Here is an 18,849-nt window from a genome sequence, read left to right as displayed (position 1 = left end):
CAATCAATGCTTATTTAATGATTGGGGAAACTAAACTGCTGATTGTGCTAAGCCGAACTTACCTACTATGCGGAAGAATTTACAAGATTTTTGTATTTTTGCGCAATTCAGGGCCTTTTATTAATTGCTAATAAAACGTCTAAAATTAACGTAAGTTCTTGCTATTAGCGGCAATCAATATAAGTTTAGAAAACAATAAAACAAACTGTTAAAAATCGACTAAATTACTAAACGTCGAAGAACTGACAGTATGACAGCGGGACATCACTATAGAATCACTAGTTGTCGTTGCGAGAATCGTTGCGAAGCGTTTGCTGCGACTGCGTCTGAGATAAATTGCGAATTTCCTGTAATTCCCGCAACCCTACGCAAAATATTAACGTTTTAACTAGTATTCACATAGTTATTATATAAATGGCAGACAAGAAAGGTATTTATGCAGTTGATTTATTATTTTCTTTGTTCTTTTCTTATAATACGTTTTGACATGAGTAACGTCACGGCAGGGCCTTGAAGTACAAGTTTTCGCTATTATAACAATGATTTAATCCCCGGACGCTAGATTAATGCGTCGGACGGGGGTTATTTAGCTTCAGTTCAGATGTAATATTGATAGAAAAATGTTGCGCGGTAGATCGATACTCGCGATAAATTCAAGATGGTTGACCACCCTTATGATTCGCGAGGCGGGATCTATTTTGTTCTAATTTTAGGTCCATTCATTAGTAGAACTGATTCATGAGCCCTCGTTACTGCGGCTGCAGTTGGCTTTTCACTTTACATTGATATAGGGCCTGTAATTTGGCGTGTAAGACGAACATCTGTTCAGAAGATGTACATTTTACATTGTAAATGTACCTGCCACGGTACGCGGCACGGGTGTAGCAGGATGTTGACCTGGGGTTGTGAATCGATAGTAGATCGTGTATATTTTATCTGCAGTTGACCTGTCAGGAAGTAGGTCAGCAGTTTATACAACTGTATCATGGTAATTATTCAGTCAGCACATCTGCATAGCTAATTATTGTAACTTGTGTGAGTGGCTCACATCACTGCAGGCTACTCAACATCATTATGTAAAGTGAAGCAGACAGTGAGGAATGTATCTCATTTGGTACATTTCCCCTTTGAAAGTTATTTAGCTGACTACCTCCTTAGAAAAAAAAATAGATAATACTGGTTCAATAATTGTGCATTGTCTTTTATATAGTTTTATTTTAATGCTGAAGTGATTAATAGATTTCAATAAAGGAAATAGTGACCCACATTAAATTGACTTTAGACTCATTACAAAATGGCAAAAAAATCTTTCTAGATTTTTCTCAATCTGTTGAGTAAAATCTTAAATTAGCTTGTTGATCTCAAATTGAGAAACATTCTCAGGTCAAACAACTCATAACTTACAACATGCATAAATAATTATTTACTGAACATTTTAATGTGTGCCTTCAATATAATATTTTAAGATATATTAGTATACAACCTTGGTGGCGCTACAAATGTCAAAACAAGCGTCCAAACTCCATATAATAAGCTTTAGTAGTTCCATTAAATATACAAATACTATGTATATTACAAAAGACACGGGTTGTATGCAGAAATACATAATGTGTCAAATAAAAATATAATTTAAAATTTAAGGCCTAAGGTTGGCTACACACTGAGTTAAACTGTCTTGAGATTGAACTTGGCAAATGTTGGGACCAGCATTGGTTGCCAACGTTGGATAATGCAGAGAAATCTCATCCTTACTGTTGATGTTAACGTAATAAAGCAAATAAGACTGAACATTGGTTGTCCGTCATTATTGACACTGGTATAGTTGGAGATCAAAGTACTCAACCATATTATTTTTGAGATGCCTTATTCTAGCTTTCTGACTTCTGCTTTTTTTTATTTTGATTGATCTCCAGCCACACTGGCCTGGATTGGCATTAAGACATAACTATCAGAGTGATGACACGGTAAGAGTGAGATTGTCCCTGTTGAGAGCGCGAGACAGTTGACTCTTGCGTGGCTCATGAGACAAGATGATAATACAAAGTTACCCGCACCCTCCCACTCCCAGCCGCCGCCCCCCCTCTACAGGAGCCGCGAGTCCGCCGGCGCAGTCGCCGTGCGCCAGTCGACTAATCGCTATCATGTAATGAAATCATATAGAATTTTTCTTTCTTTATTTTTCTTTTTTTTTTGGAAACATAGTTAAAGAGAGACAAATATATGATATGTGCGTATCGGAGTGTGGGCGATCGTATGTGTTATTAATTCGATTGTAACCCATTTGTGGGCTTGGCTGCTATAATCTCAAAAAAAACATCAAATACCAAATTATACAATACAAAAAGTCTGGTATTGATGGAATAAAACCTCGTTATCCTTGATCTTGCATTCAAATACATATGAAATGTCACAAATGTGTCACTTCTGTAAATATTGAACTTGAAATGGGTAACTGCAAAAAAATTATCTTGAAGAAAATTATAGCAGCCAAGTCACTATTATGTTTTTCTACACAAATCTCATGAGTATTTATGTTTAAATGTATATTTTTTGCTTTTAAATGTTCTTGTAGAGTTAGTGAGTGTTCTCTGGATCACGAACCCTGCGGGACTGTGAGATGAAGCTAATTGGTTGGCTGTACAGTAGACTCTGGCTTGATACTATTTGTATAGTGTTATGAAAAAGTCCTGGGTTTGTGGTTTCACAAAAAAAAAAAACATAAATACTTGTCAGGTTTCTTAGTTAACCATGTCTTAAAAAAATAAGTTGTTCTAAGTCATAGAGTTCTGTCTAATAAATAAAAAAAAAGATTTTATTCCAATTTCTTGGCTCAAGATGGGACTCTTTCTTTTAAAATATGTGTCTTAGCTAACTGTTATTTTTCTTTCATTTCTTTCTGGATATTTAGTTCACAGCTTATTTTTTTATTGTTTTAACACATTAATTTTAAGTTGAAATAATTACTGGTGGTAAAAGTTAAAAATTCGTTCTTTTCAAAATTCATAAATAATTAATATAAAATTAATTAGTAAACCAGTAATTATTATTGCTAGTTTTGTGCACCTGAAATAACAATGAGGCAATTTTACAAGATTTTTGATTAATAAAAAATATGAATAAATTAAATTAATAATGAATTGCTTCATTAGTTATAGAAGCTTCCCTATTGATTGTTTTTTAACTGAACTAATAATAGGGATGTCTTGTGTTTGTTTTATTTTCATTTTTCTTTATTTAGATTAAGCTAACTTTTTAGCATTAATGTTTATTGAAAATTAATGACGAGTAAAATTAAAAACTATTTACTAAAAAAAACATTCAGGGTATTTTTATTTTATTATTTCCAAAAAATAATAAGGCTCATAAATCCCGTCATTTATTTTCTTTTTGTTCTGGATTCTTATAATTTAGGAATCTAGTGACAAATGGCACAAAAAGCTAGCTATTTTTGTTACTGACATACAGATTTGACTTTTACTCATAATTTTTTTAAAGAATAAATCCTCATTTATGTTCAAAAATTAGATTTAAAAAAGTAAAAGTCGTGTCTATTACTGTTTAAGGTCGTGTGTCTAATACTAACCGAATGCAATGCAAAATATATAGTAACACTAAAATGTCAAATAAAATTCTTATTTTAATTTTTACAATTTACAAGTCATTTTTACAATTTTGCAATGTCAATGTTTGCAAATGTATGTTTGTAAACATTTTTATGTAAGGTGATGGTGAAATTGGCATTTCATTTACAATAAAGTAAATAAAAAAAGATTTTGAAAATGTTAATGCCAATTTGTCTAGTTGTATGTTTAATTTACACAATGTTTAACTGACGTTTTAGATTATGTATCTGTTCCATAGTGGTACATTATCTAAAATGTGACGTTCAATCCTTACCAAGATTTACTATATATTTTTAGTTAATTGTTAATTAATAAAATGAAAGGAAAGGATTTTAGGTCAACACTGTCTCAATTATGTTAACAGGAATGACACATTGTTAGTGCGTGTGTGAATAGATGTAAGTTAATGGGTACATATCACCAAAAAAACCTTCAAAACCATTTATTTTTGTTTAAATTCTCTCCAATTTCAAAATACTTGAGCTAAATAATTTTGAGCAATGCTAATTAAAGTCTCTGGTGATGTGTACCTGTGGAAGCTGGCTGCAGCATGCTCGAGTGCTGCAGCCAGCCATGCATGCAACATAAGCTTACGAAGGACAGGGAAGTATGCCAGTTGTGAGGGCGCTAGAACTGGACGGGTAGACACACCACACCCACAGACTTAATAATCCAACACCATACTATAGGATCCACATTTTTTACAATTTTTATTTTATTCTTTTTCTCAAACTTCTTTTTGGTCTTCTCTATGTCGGTTCTTTCGAGTCTTTTACAGGGATCCGGATGTTCAAATGATTTTTATTAACTAAATTTATTCACAGCAGTCATAAACGTGCGATTTCCAGTTTGCTGTTATATCTGTGGAGATATAGCAGTAAACTCCCTGCTTGTTGCAATTCAATAATAAATTAAGCTTTTACAATATTTGACAGTATTTTGTGTCGGCCATATTGAAAAGTTTGCAATTTTGTCACTTTTCTCAAACGAATATTAAAATGGAAGGCATTCTTTTCGGTATCGGTTTATAATTTAGTAATTAATGTTTAGGTGAAGGTTGCTACCAGGTTTTTTTGTGGTTTGCCAACATCCATGAATATGAAAATTTTGCTGTTTTTAACTTAGCAGCTAATTTTTGTTCTGTTAGCGCATGCGCCGTGTTATGTTTGTGTGCGCTTCCGAGTGATTTAGATTTATCGTTTGATGTTTTAGTGTTGCTAGTTAATAGTTTTTTAAATGCATTTTTACTATAATTAAGTAGGTATATAAGTTTTTTTTAAGTAGTCTTGTTGTTGCATGTTTAAGAATTGTTAGATTTTTTGTGTTGTCACCTCGCATGTTTCTGTGTCCTTCAATGCACTCATATCATAGCTCTTTATATTTTGTTTTCGCTTTTCCTGCATCGAAATGCTTTTAGATTTGAACAGCAAAATATCGTATATGAACGTGTTAAAAATCAACAAAAAATCTTGGTACACTTGTTGAATAGTTAGTAACTGAATAGAAAATGAATATATTTTTTTTATTTCAAGGAATGTTCACATCGTGTATACACATTTGGTCGTCAGTTTGGCGATCAATATTTGTGACTCTGAACTTAGAGGAATCTTGAAATAAAATTGAAAATAAATGCTTAACTTAAAGTGATCTTAAAAGCGATTAATATTTGTCTCGGTAGTGCATTGTCATGTAATTACCTGAGGCAGGCGGTTTGACCTCAAAGTTCAAGGTCATATTATAAATAAATAATTGTACTTTTTAAACGGTTCCTTACTCGTGTGATGATTGTTTTGTTATTTAAGAATTTTCTTCATGACAAACGTTTGGATGGTCACACTAGCTTCTGTGCACTAAGCTTGATATTTAATATTTACTGATTATATGGAAACTAATAAACTGGCGTCACTTTATAATTTATATATCAATTATTTGAAACGAGTGTCCTCCGTTTACAAAAATGGTGGACATTCGACTGGTTAATTTTTTTTTTTGGTTTGTTTTTTTTTCTATAAGTTCATATAGTCAGTCCAGCTAGGGTGACCATTAAAAATAAGGAATGCATTGTAAATAACTAATTTGGTAGGCTTTCAGCACTCACAAACCGTGTTGAAACATTAACTCGGCCTACCAAATTTATTGTATTTTAATCTTCGCAACGGAAATTTAAATACATTTTTGTTCAAAAAAAGTATTTATATTTGTCGAAACGAAGTGTTGTCACCACAGTGGGGAGTCTTTCAAAATGTGTTTTGTTTTTGAAAATTTTGGAGGGCTCCGTCTCGTGGTAACGCGTTGTATGGGCATCGCTTGTCGTTAACACTGACGTTAGTGAATATTGCGTGGCTGAAATTGAATACAATATATCCAAAAATTATATACTTTGAGTATTGTGTCGTTATAGAAATTAATTCGCTGAAAACCTTCGAAGGAATGGAATATTTCACCCACGTTCTGGTCCTGCTAAAAATATTGCTATAGTATATTTTCGAACAATTGTCTCATTTTCACATTCCTCTGTAGATATGTAAAAACGAGACAAAATTTTTTTTTCTTGATTTTTACCACAAATTTTGAACTGGTCACACTAAATGTTATAGCAGTATACAAGTAGCATGGCAACACTGCGTCAAGCGTGAATGCTCGGGCTTGGGTTGCGGCGCCCCGCACAAACCGCGCCCCACTCGCTCACACCGTCACATCACTACCAAAAAACGGGTATTTTAACAAAAACAACCTTCAGAACTTAAAATTCCGTACATTAAACTACTCAAAACACTATCCGTCGTACCACAAAAACTTTCAAACGTCTATTGAACACTTGTCTAAAAAATGTCAAGATTATGACGTTGAAATAAGCTCCGTTTTGCAGCCACACTTTTTTCAGTCAAGTGTTCGACTGATGTTTAAGTTTTTGTAGCAAGGCTGTACGGGTATTTTAATAAACAAACGAAAATCGAACTGTCAAAATTTGAATGTGGAACTGTCATGTCAGAAATGTTGAACTACCCAAAAACAAATGACGATCTGTAGTATGTTAGAACACGATGTGTAGTGTTCGGTCAGTAGTGATGAGCGGTGCTCGCGAGTGGGACGCGCGTGGCGAGCGCGGGGCGGCGTGACAGCGTGGCGTTGTTGCAGTGACGCCGCCGCTGGGCGCGTACCCACAGCCGCAGCCGCCGCAGGGACCCTTCCTGCCGGCGCCGCCGCACCAAGCTGCGCCGCAGTATGGAGGTTAGTCTCATGTGTGATATCCTGAAATATGAATTGTTATGTTTTTTGAATGAAAATTCTTGCCATGTGTTTACCTAGGAATACTAAATATTTTACTGTAGTGAAAATGTAATAAGCTATGTTACTGCAATATCAGTAAGATTGTAGTAATGTTACTTTCCGCTGGTCCTCTTAAAATATCTTCAGCTGAAGGCCAGTATGGACTAAACTAGATTGGTTATACTGGCAAGACTACTATGTCATCAAGAAGTTTGCGACTTCACTATTTCGTGTTGTCGTGTAAACGTTGCCTTGCTAACGCTATTGCAACATGAATTTTGTGGAAGTTGTAGGAGAGCTTACCTAGAACATGTTCCGTCAACCAATGACATTTATGACCCATTTTAAATAAATTTTCTTAGAGACAATCAAATGCAAATTCGGCCCACACAGTAAAGGAAGTAATCTTCATTGTTTTAACAAAGTGGGTCATGCTTATCTATCTCACAAACCTAACAATTTTTCCATAACACTCTTGTGACCACAGTGGCGGGCGGGTCTCCGTACGGCGTGACGTTCGGTGGCGCGGGCGCGGGCGCGGGCGGGGTGTACGCGCCGCCGCCCTACGAGCAGCTGCAGCATCACCAGGCTATACCGGCGCTGAGCCAGCAGCTGCCTGTGAGTTGTTCTTCATATGCTAGATTATTACAAGTTCAACATAGGAAAGTCTAGGCTCAGTTTACTCAAAACTATCTACTACCTACTGCATGAGTTTATCCATAAAAGTGGAATTTTAAGGTCACTTATTAATGGTAATAGAAAACTAAGTTCAAACCTGATGATGAATAAAAGGAATTTGAAATATCACCTTTTTTATTGTTGGGTTCAGTTTATGTACATATTTACATGACGTAAAAAAAAAGCCTTATTTATAGCTTCTTTTTAAAGCCTGATTTTAATTTGAAATTAAATTAAAATCACTGGACTATACCTGCGTTTAACTAGCAGATATCCGTGAGTACAGTTGATCTTTAGACAATAACCATAAGTCCAACAATCAGTTTTCTCAAAAGTCTGATTACTACTGCTAGGTCTCTTATAATTGAGAGTAATAAAAAAGCCAGCGGAAATCTGATGATGATGATGAATACACGGAGTTTGTATGTACAACATATATTCATCAGGTAAAGGCTTGCGCGATGATTAATGAACATGTTATTTTTTTACTACATTCAAAGTGTTTTTGGATCAAAATTGTCCATCATCACCCTCCGAGCCTTTTCCCAAACTATGTTGGGGTCGGCTTCCAGTTTAACCGGATTCAGCTGAGTACCAGTGCTTTACAAGAAGCGACTGCCTATCTGACCTCCTCAACCCAGTTACCCGGGCAACCCGATACCCCTTGGTTAGACTGGTGTCAGACTTACTGGCTTCTGACTACCCGTAACGACTGCCAAGGATGTTCAATGACAGCCGGGACCTACAGTTTAACGTGCCATCCGAAACACAGTCATTGGTGTCTAAGATATACTTAGAAAGTACATACAAACTTAGAAAAGTTGCATTGGTACTTGCCTGACCTGGAATCGAACCCGCGCCCTCATACTCGAGAGGTTGGTTCTTTGCCTACTAGGCCACCACGACACTTGGATCAAAATTGTCCAATCCTCAGTATAGTAAAGAAGAGGCATATACCTGATCTGCTTTTTGCCAATACTATTTAAAACTTAACAGTCCCTACAATCACGCTCAACTTATTCTCCCGTTCATGCAGATGTACAGTCCAGCAGCAGCGATGTACGCGGCGGCGGCCGGCTACCCGGGCTACATCGGCTACCCCGTGCAATACTACCCGTACTACCCCACCGCCGTGCAGCCCTCCATACAGCCGCTGCGGCCCACTATTATGATTCCTGTGAGTTTATTCAACATTCTTGATCAATAGAGATTTCCATTTTTACGGACAATATGAACGCCAGTTTCTGTTTATTACTAGGGATTTCTGTGCTCAAGTTGTTGGTGAAATGGGCCTTTTCTCTGGCCTCGGTTCTTGTTCTTATTTCTTTGGAAGAAGGTTGATGCAAATAAGTAGTATGTATCTATGGAATGTTAACATCTGTGATTGAAGTATTACTCATATCAATCTCAAAATTTTGGACCACTGTCATACTACACTTTAAACTTGTGGCTATCTGTGATTTACCCAAAGCTTTCAACACTGTTAATCACAGCAGATTTAAAGAAATATTTCAACATTGACATAATTTCATCAAAATATAAGTTATTCAAATCCTATTTACCTTCAACGGCTGCTACCATTATTTATTACGGCTATCAGAATCCACATTACATTGCACTTACTGTGATTCCTACGCCGGAATGCCACAAGGTACAATCCTAAGCCCACTGTACAACATGTCGTATGGCTACAGAACGGCTTCGAGGCGGGCGGGCGGTTCGAGGGCCTGGCGCAGACGCTGCTGCCGCCCGCGCCGCCCGGCGTGCCGCCCTCTCCCGCGCATCTCGCCGCCATACAGCCGCACCAAGTGCTGTGAGTTTATACACGTTATTTATATGTTTTTTGTACTTTACTCCCACCTTAAGTAGCTCTAGAACAAGGCAGGATTTTTTTTTTGATAAGCATTGCTAGCTTCCATCTTCATCATTATCGTCCCACTGCTGGTCACAGGCTCATACACAGAGAATGTGGGTTTCTAGTATTATCCCAAAATGTTGGGGTGGTCTTCCAGTCTCTCTGGATGCAGCTGACTGTTTTACAAGGTGCGACTGCCTATCTAACCTCAACTCAGTTGCCCGGCATAACCGAATACCCCGTAAAATATGTGACTGGTTATTAGAATTTCTAGCTTCTGAAAATCTGTAAGGACTGCGAAAGATGTTAAATTGACAGCTGGAATACATCTATCGTTTATCGTGTCTTTCGAAACACGGACGAACTCGTCATGACAAGTAGCTCATCTTCAGACCTACCGCGCAAAGAGTTGCTTAACCCCTCTGCTCGACAAGATTTTGACATATGACTTTACCGTTGATTCGGCGGGATATTTTTGAATCGCGACATGGAAAATAGTCAAAAATTTGTACTAACTTTCAACACATGAATTCTAAGTCCGTAATGCCTGATCAGAAGTATTTTAACTATAATTTTAGAGCTCACTTATTTGACAACAACGTGCAAAGGTCAAATGGGGTCAGTTAATTCAGAAAAAGATAATAATTACGGTGTTTTTAAGTCTATCGAAAAGTTAGGCATTTCAAATTTGGTGAAAACTTACCAATAAGTAATCGCATCACTTTCTTAAACACAACACAAACGTCATATTTATAACATTTTCAATCCGTTGCAATACATTTCGTGCACTTATTTATGTTCAATAACTAAAAAATCAGCACATAAAATACACAATAAAAATGAACAATTTACAAGATCAAAGTCACAGACAAGAAGTAGAGTTTGGAATGGCGTATTTTTTTTTTCAATCAGCGGTGTGCATTCGATACCTAAATCGGAAATATATATTATAAATAATCGAATACCAATTTTATATATACCTATTTTTTAATAGCAACTTATTTCAATTTTATTTATTAATTTTAAATTATAGGTTCAATTTGTTTTTGTTGTTAAGAAAAAAGATATTTAAGTTTTATGAAAGTTTTTAGCATTAAATTTTTATTATGTATTATTTATTTTGGTGTTGCGTCATTCGTAATAATTTTTAACTTTAATTGAATTTTTATTACCTATTACGGAATTTTAATTTATTCTTATATTATTTCTCAACAATTCTAAGATTTTTGTTTCGGCGGAGGGTATGCCTGGTGTTTTGAAATATAATGCAATTTGTAACTACCAAAGGTATGTTCTTATTTGATGATGAGAAACAATAATAATAATTGATTGATTTTAAAGTCACCAAATATTTTTAACCGAATCCCAAAAAGGAGGTGGTTCTCAATTTGGATGTTTGTTTTTGGTCGAAAGGGTATATTCCCCATATTTGTTATTAGGTCCAGGATCTGATGATGGAAACCTTGAGAAATCGAGGGCAACTCTCGAAAATTGTAAGCATAGATAAGGTTATAACTTGACACTCAGATGTATATCTGATAACACTATGAGACAGTAAAGGTTTGGAGCTGACCTGATGATGGAGACCAGAGAAGGTCGAGGGAACTCGACAACCGAACTTCTCTCGTCTCCATCTCCTTCACTGTTGCAGAGGCCTCGTAAATACGAATAATATAAGCACAAACACGAGAAAGTTTAAATATTCAGTTGTCGAGTTCCCTCGACCTTCACTGGTCTCCATCATCAGGTCAGCTCAAAGCCTTCACTGTTGAATAGTGCTACCAGGCAAACACCTGAGTGATAAGATTTCAACCTATGTATTTCTGCAACTTTCGAAAGTCGCCCTCGATTTCTCAAGGTTCCATCATCAGATCCTGACCTGATGATAATGGGACCACCTCGGAAGTATACGCTATCAAACAAAAAAAAATCATCAAAATCGATAAATAAATGGCTGAGTAATCGCGTAACAAACATACAAGAAAAAACGGTCGAATTGAGAACCTCCGCTTTTTGGGAAGTCGGTTAAAAATAAGTCGGCGGCGGCCATCTTTCCATCTTGGACCAGCTTTCGATGAACAGCGAACTATTTGCCCTTTCAAACAATAAAATCGTCATAAAATTTTGCGATAACTACACCTAACTACGGCTCTCGTCAAATAGCTTTGCCGTTCAGTTAAAAAGTTGGAAGTAACGAATCGCCATTAAGTTTGGCAGATCTACAGGAATCCTGCACATAAAACACCCGAAGAATAAGTCTTCATTTGCCGTCTTCAGAAACCCTAAAAACCGAAGATTTTTTTTTATTCCGGCTACAACGTATTTTCTACCACTGATTTTCTAGCATTTTTTTCAAAATAAATTAAGTCATTTTACTTTTCCAAATTTATTTTCAGATTATGGTAAGTATACAAAAGTGCAATTTAGTAATATTATAATATCAAATAATATAAAATTATTAAATCGATTCTTTATTTTAACGAATCGGATCATTCGATGCAAAACTTCTATCACCGTCGCCATCGTGTCTATGCGTCTTCAAATTTAAAAAAACAACTAATGTAAACAAACATGGCGAGTTCGATCAGAATTCCCGGTAATTACGATTGGATTTTAAAAAGGTATATTTCTAACGGGATGCTAAATATGAAAGGTTTGAATGCGTAAAAATAATTTAAATTTATTTAGTTATTTTATTTAGTACTCACAAATGTGGTTTGATTGGAAAGAAAATAAATATGAGCGTAAATAATTAGGAAAGTGTATGACTGATTCGCAGACCCCAATTGGGGTCTAAACCGAGCTTACGGTGACATTGATGTTCAGACCCCGATTGGGGTCCGCTACGGATTTGATGGTTAACCTTATGATCGATCGACTCTTCTCTTTGCAGCTGTCAATTAACCAAAATCTCCTCTTTTTTTAACAAATATTTTGTGTAATTTCCAGTTGGCGCTAGACAAGGCATCGATCGCCACCGACGTCGGAGCCCCGCACTAAGTTTGATGCCTTACCTTAGCGAGTGAACCAGTTTACTATAACTAGCTCATTCTCTAAGCTGACAGCTGAAGTTCAGGCGACTGATACAGGTAACTTTAGGTAATAGCTGGGAATATATCTGGGATGTATTGTAATCATGGGTCTAGAATATTTCAAAAATTTTAATAGTAAATGTGATTCTGTGACCTGTAAAATTGTTATTCAACATTTTTGGGATGTAATAAGGCCCAAGTTCGACGGCAATATAAACGTTAGTTTTCTTAAAACAACTATTTAACTATGTGTTTTCAATTCATCTCAAAGTAAACAGTGTTGTTTTAAGACAATGTTTATATTGTGGGTGAAAATGGGCCAGTTAATAAAGTAAATAGAAAGATAGGATGATATTCAAAAAAGCAATGTTAAATCTTATGAATACTTAATGTATGTAATTTTTTCGAATCAGTCGCCTGTTTGGAAGCTGTTTTCCAAATTTTTGGAAAAAAACCTACTGTTTGTAACAGTACTTTATTTTTCCAATACAAAAGTGTATTTTAAAATCTCACACTCACACAGACATTTCATATATTTGTAAAGACATGCTATCATTGCGTGTGTGTGTTATTCACATGTATATAAAATATATACATGGATAGATATATGCAATGTTTGTGTGTTTGAAGACAATAGTGGTATGGAAACATACGAAAATATATACTTGGACTCTTTAAAGACCAATCATTCAACATATTTGTGTATTTAAAAAGCATGATTTTTCTCGATTGACTTACAATGCTGTAACCACATTTTTTGTTCCATATTTCGAAAATGAATTATTAATACTTTAATTGTTCTCTACTCAGTGATTTAAGGTTTTTTTTAGCTAAATTCGGTCTGTATATTTCCTACCACAATTGCCACAAAACTCAATATCAATATATAGTAATATATATCGGTATATATTATGAGTGCGAGTGACGACGTCGGTAGTGTAACACGTTATTCTGTCTGTGATGTCACGGGCGATACCCGCGTTATCCACACACACTACATACCTTAAAACAACCATTATAAGGTCTAAAATCAAATAAAATTAACACCCAAAAAAACAACATTGACAAACGTCGAAAAAATGGACTCTAAAATCAGTCAAATAGAATCCAAAATAGTATTATTATCATCGTGATTTAAAAGTATTTTATAAGTGCCAAGTCCAGTTAAAAAGATCTGTCGATATTTAAAATTATATTTTAATGCTCTCTAATTTAGGTTTAGTTATGAAAACGCTGGCATGGAAGATTTTTTTAACGGAGTTAGTTTCGTGGTCTTCGGCGCTAGATGGCGCAGTAGCGTAGTCGTGATTTCGTCAGTAGTGTGTGTGTTACCGCGGGCGACGCACGTGTAGCAGCCGCCGGCTGTCGCAACGCTATAGTATTAAATCGCCGGACAACTCCGGACACATGAGTAAGACTAGTTTAGATGCGTCGACGGCTTTGAATAATAATAATATCAAAAATTTGAGGAACATTGTCATCAGGAATTATATATTTTGTCCATATTTTAAGTATCAGTCGAATAAATTTATGAATTCTATATCAATTTATTAAAGATTTTAATAGCAAACGAGTTAAAAAGTCAGTTCCCCCTTCAGGGGTAACGCACAAAATTAAACAAAAATACATACAATAGTCGTCGACGTATTAGTTATTATAAATAAATAAAAAATATAAGCAAAGCGGTTGTGCGTGACGCGAGTGAGATGTGTGAGCGGGACAGACATACTTCTGTTAGTTACGTTGTGTTTAGGGCGTTGGAGGGTAGTAACGAAATATATATCAAAAAGTTACTAAAATTATTATAGACTAGCGTAAGGAAATATATAATGTACTACAGAACTAGCCTTTGAAAATTGCACAGTATTGCAGAATATATTTTCAATGAAGCGACTGCCATTTTTATCATGATTTCGTTACTTATTTTTGTGTTATAACTTATCACAAATCTTCGCTAAATATTGTCTCAAACAGATGAAATATGAAAGTTTTTAAATATATATGAATGTTACAAGCTTTTTCGGTTCCCTGCCCACGTCCCTGCGAACGCAGCGCAATGATATTATATGTATATTTCAGCATGAAAGGCAATATTGTAAGCCAATCGCGTCTGATTGGTCCGTCGACTGCCAGTTTTCATACATGGCAACACTCAACGCGTGTTGCCTGCTCACAGAAAACATTTAAAACATAGTATTTTTGAAAATACAAAAACAAAATATTCTTTAAATATTTTTACTATACAATGCCAAATAGTTACTGGCAACATTGTGTTCAGTGTTGCTATTTATGAAAAAAATAACCGTTAGTTGTATTATTCCAATATTTTAGAGGTTGGATGCATGTGATTCTTAAGAAACGGGCTTTACAAGAATCTCACTTAGTATAGTCTATGGTTTACCAGTTTATATTATTTCGTACAAACTGGTACATTTCTACTGATTTTAATATCACTTGGAGTAAGTGAGGAATCTCTTACAAATTTTATTTTTAACAACTTTAAGTTGTTCTGTCATATATTTGATTTAAGTTACACATTTAGATTGCTCACGAATCTATGAAATCTTTCTCAAGTTAAATAGATATTACTAAGATTTACATACAGTTCAAAACATTTTTCATGATGTATTAGGCCATTTTTAAAGTAGGTGCGTAACAAAGATGAAATAACTGCTCTTGTAAACTGTTTAATTTGACAAAAAACGGTAAATTAAAAACATTATGTTATCATGAATTATATATGTACCGAAATTCGAATCTATTCCGTTAGAATATATTACAAAAATATATGAAAACTTAACTCGACAGTCTTAACACAGAATTCAGTGATTATTTTCCCGAAAATAATGTTATGAAGTTCAAATAATGAATTTGAAAAGCGTTTTTATGCGATTTTATTGCCAGTTAGAGTTTTCTTTAAGTCATTTGTTTAAAATCATACTTATTTTGTAGTAGTGATAGTCTGACAACTTACTGGTTTTCTGATATGTTAAAAAAAACTCGATCCAAAACGGTTTCATGTAAAATATATAGAAACCATTAGTGCAGCTGCGGCCGACTTCGTGCAATCGCGGCATGTGCGGTTGGTCAAAACGTACCTTAACTTATATCTAAAGCAAAAACAGTATTGTTATATTTCACTGTAACTACAATTTTAAACTGCCAAATTGTTAGACCTCACTACAGAACACAGAAATACATTTTTCGCCTTATACCTTGTTATAATTTACGTGAGATTCCAGAGCCAATAAGATATTTGTGTGCGGGCGATCCGACCACACTCGTCCTACCCTAGTCTTGCCTTACCTTTAGAACGAGTTTGTCTGTAGATTATAAGACTTAAAGTCTGTACTGCATATCTTCTTTAGGCACTAAAATATAACTATAGACACGATTTATTCCCAATTTGGTCAAGGGCAGTGTTGGTCGCCTTGCCCCAAACAATGTTTGCCCAACAGTGGGCAAGTAACATCTTTTTGTACTAGTTTATATATTGAACCTTTTTGATTATATTGCATTTTTTTTTGTTGATCAAATCATGTTGTTGTAAGAGTGATTTGTGGGAGTCATTTGTATGTTAAACTAATTTGTTAGTGATTATATTAAAAAAAAAAAAAAACAAGAAAAATAGAATTTATTTTGCGGTATTTATAGTAAATAAGACTACACAGTTTATCACAAAATTGACAAAAGTAATGAAATTATTTATACAAAAATCCGCCTTGAAACAGCTGTTTATTTATTATAAATGGTGTAATCACTAACATTTTAGCAATAGAGGGTACCCACGAGGTAGTTATTCCCATATTGGAGGGACCAGTGGTAAACGCACTAAGGACCGATGACGTCACAGCCCCCGTCGGCAATGGTGGCGTCATAGGCTTAACTAGTGCTTGACTGCCTGATTGATCGAAATTTAATTATTTAGTTATACAAAACCCAATTTCAAAAAAGCATAAAATACCTGAATAACGACAAGAGATATCGTCTTTTCATTTCGTGTGTGCATTTTTTTTTTCTATTATTTTTTTTTTTTACTAAAAATACTGCGAAATGTGTTGGCGGTATTTCGTGTTCGGTTCGAACTAAAGTTGATTTATTTTTGTTCGTTTTGTAGCAGTTTTTTTTCTTTGTTTTGTTGATGATAAAACTGTTATATTACAATAACTTTGTGTCCATAGCATATGTTTAAGATGACAGTGGTATTTCTATGAAACAACTATTAACGTTCAGATTTGAAAAAATACAACTTTTTTGAAATTTTCAAAATGTGAAAAGGTTGTCTTTTTTCAAATTTCTGTAATTTGTATTAACGAGTCACTTAGATAAATGTTATATTTACTGTTTTAAGAACAATTCAACTTTAGTTGTTACGATGCCACAAAACTATAGTTCTTATAACTTTTTGCTAGAAAATTATATATTTCAACTAAAGATGATTTCAAACATTTTCTATTAAAAACAACTGAAATGGATCCTATTCGTGATTGATATTAATAATTTTAAGTATCGAAAGGCAACATCGGTATTTTAAGAAAATACAAATTCAACTATCTATGATGAAAAAATCTTTTTCTAATACAATTTTCTTGTAATGAGTTATAAGTAGATGATAATATGAAACTTTGTGGTGAATATTTATAGTCATGCAGGCATCTATATAGTCTTACTAAAAGTAATAATAGTTTAACTAATAAATTATATTCACCATAAAGTTTCATTAACTTTGTATGCAGTTTTAAAGTTAAAATTTTTGTTCTAATCACTGCATGCATTTGCGACTTTGCGTTTAAAAGTCGAAACGACTTGTCGGGTACATAGTAAGTGAAAGTGGGTTTTGCTCAAAGTGTGGATCTAGACTAGCGAGTCACGTGCAATATATAGCATAATTATTATTTTGTTTCCAATAAAACTATTAAAAATCGATTTTTGTGTTTGTTTTTACACCCTATTAATATAATCTGAAACCTGCATCCAAATTGATTTATCCGTTTAAGAGCTACGATGCCACAGACAAGGTACAATGGTGTTAAAAATGTTGGAGACAGACTGGAGAAGACCCAAGTCCATCGAGAACGTTAACCTTAATTTTCTTAAAACAGCTGTTGCCAATAAATTTTCACGTTCAATTTTTAAAAGAAAACAATTGTTTTAAGAAAAACGGGCCTTCTTGCTGTTGGAGAAATAATATTTGGATGAGGAACAGCCTAGTTTCAGTCTAGACTAATTTTGGTGGAGAGATATCTTCGGAAGCTTACTCTGGATCCATGTGGACTTTTAATATATCCCTATTTCCCTACTAATATTATAAATGTGAAAGTAACTGTCTGTCTGTTACGCTTTCACGTCTAAACCACTGAACTGATTTTAATAAAATTTGGTAGAGAAAGAGTTGTCCTTGTGAAAGAAAAATAGGATATTTTTTATCCAGGACTTTTGAAGAATTCTCTTGGAAACGCGATATATAACCGAACTCTACGCGGGCGGAAGCTTATTTATTGGTGAATCCAAGGCTTTCACCAAAATTTTGCTCTGCGAATTTGTGTCACTTGAGCACCATTTTTATACAGCTATTGATTACTAAGAATATATTTAGCATAGATGTAATATACTAAACAAGATTGCGCACGCTCAAAATATATATTTACGAAAATGAACTCTATTCCAACGCAATAAGGTACTAAATTGGTTGCATAATACACAGGCAAATCCGAGCCGAGAGGGACAGTTAGAACGGAGGCCGTTTGTCTCTTTCTAACACCTTGCCAGCATAAAAAAAAATTGTGATCAACAGTTTTGTCTTCCCAAAAAACAATTTAATCACTATTATTTTTTTTTATTTTAACAATTGTAAGTCAATAAATTAATAAGAATCGCATTAATTTATTCGTATTTTTTCTTAAAACATAAACAAAATAAATTTTTATTTTGCTTTTTTTTTATTTTCTAGCGGTAACACTGAACATTCTTGGCGCGTAATAAGCATTTAAAAATTTTGTTTATATTTTTTCTATTAAATCAATTTAAACTATTAAAATGGTGAAAAAGTGTTGCGTTTAAACTTGAAAAAGTGAATCCTATGGTGGTTGCAATATATCGTTCCACAGGTTAGCTAATAATAACATTTTCGTAAATCAAACAACTGGGGTGCCCATGAATTCTTGTAACGAGTCAAAATATGGGTGATGGATTTTAAAGCTGTTGTACTATAGTTATAGCTTCCCAAAAAATGAAGAAAAGCGACATAAACGGCTCCGCAGTCTATATGTGAAGCAAAAATACAAAAAAAAAAAAAAACAATCTTCACTTCGAATCTTCCTGCTTTTATACTGCTAATTCCCGCTAATTATTAAAAGCCTATATTAGTATTTTAAGGTCACAAACTGCGTAA

General features: G+C 34.5%; 1 protein-coding gene across 1 annotated transcript; it reads left to right on the top strand.

Moving 5' to 3' along the window:
* The first annotated feature begins 273 nt into the window (after positions 1–273).
* On the top strand, positions 274–17,384 carry LOC124643235 (DAZ-associated protein 2-like). Its single transcript, XM_047182128.1, has 6 exons — positions 274–430; positions 6,762–6,854; positions 7,381–7,511; positions 8,608–8,748; positions 9,266–9,384; positions 12,376–17,384. The coding sequence occupies exons 1-6, from the start codon at positions 415–417 to the stop codon at positions 12,383–12,385; spliced, it is 510 nt and encodes a 169-aa protein (XP_047038084.1). The 5' UTR covers positions 274–414; the 3' UTR covers positions 12,386–17,384.
* Positions 17,385–18,849: the final 1,465 nt, after the last annotated feature.

This window comes from Helicoverpa zea, chromosome 27 (assembly GCF_022581195.2).
Source record: "Helicoverpa zea isolate HzStark_Cry1AcR chromosome 27, ilHelZeax1.1, whole genome shotgun sequence".
NCBI classification, from domain to species: Eukaryota; Metazoa; Arthropoda; class Insecta; order Lepidoptera; family Noctuidae; genus Helicoverpa; species Helicoverpa zea.
This window is presented reverse-complemented; position numbering and strand designations above follow the sequence as displayed.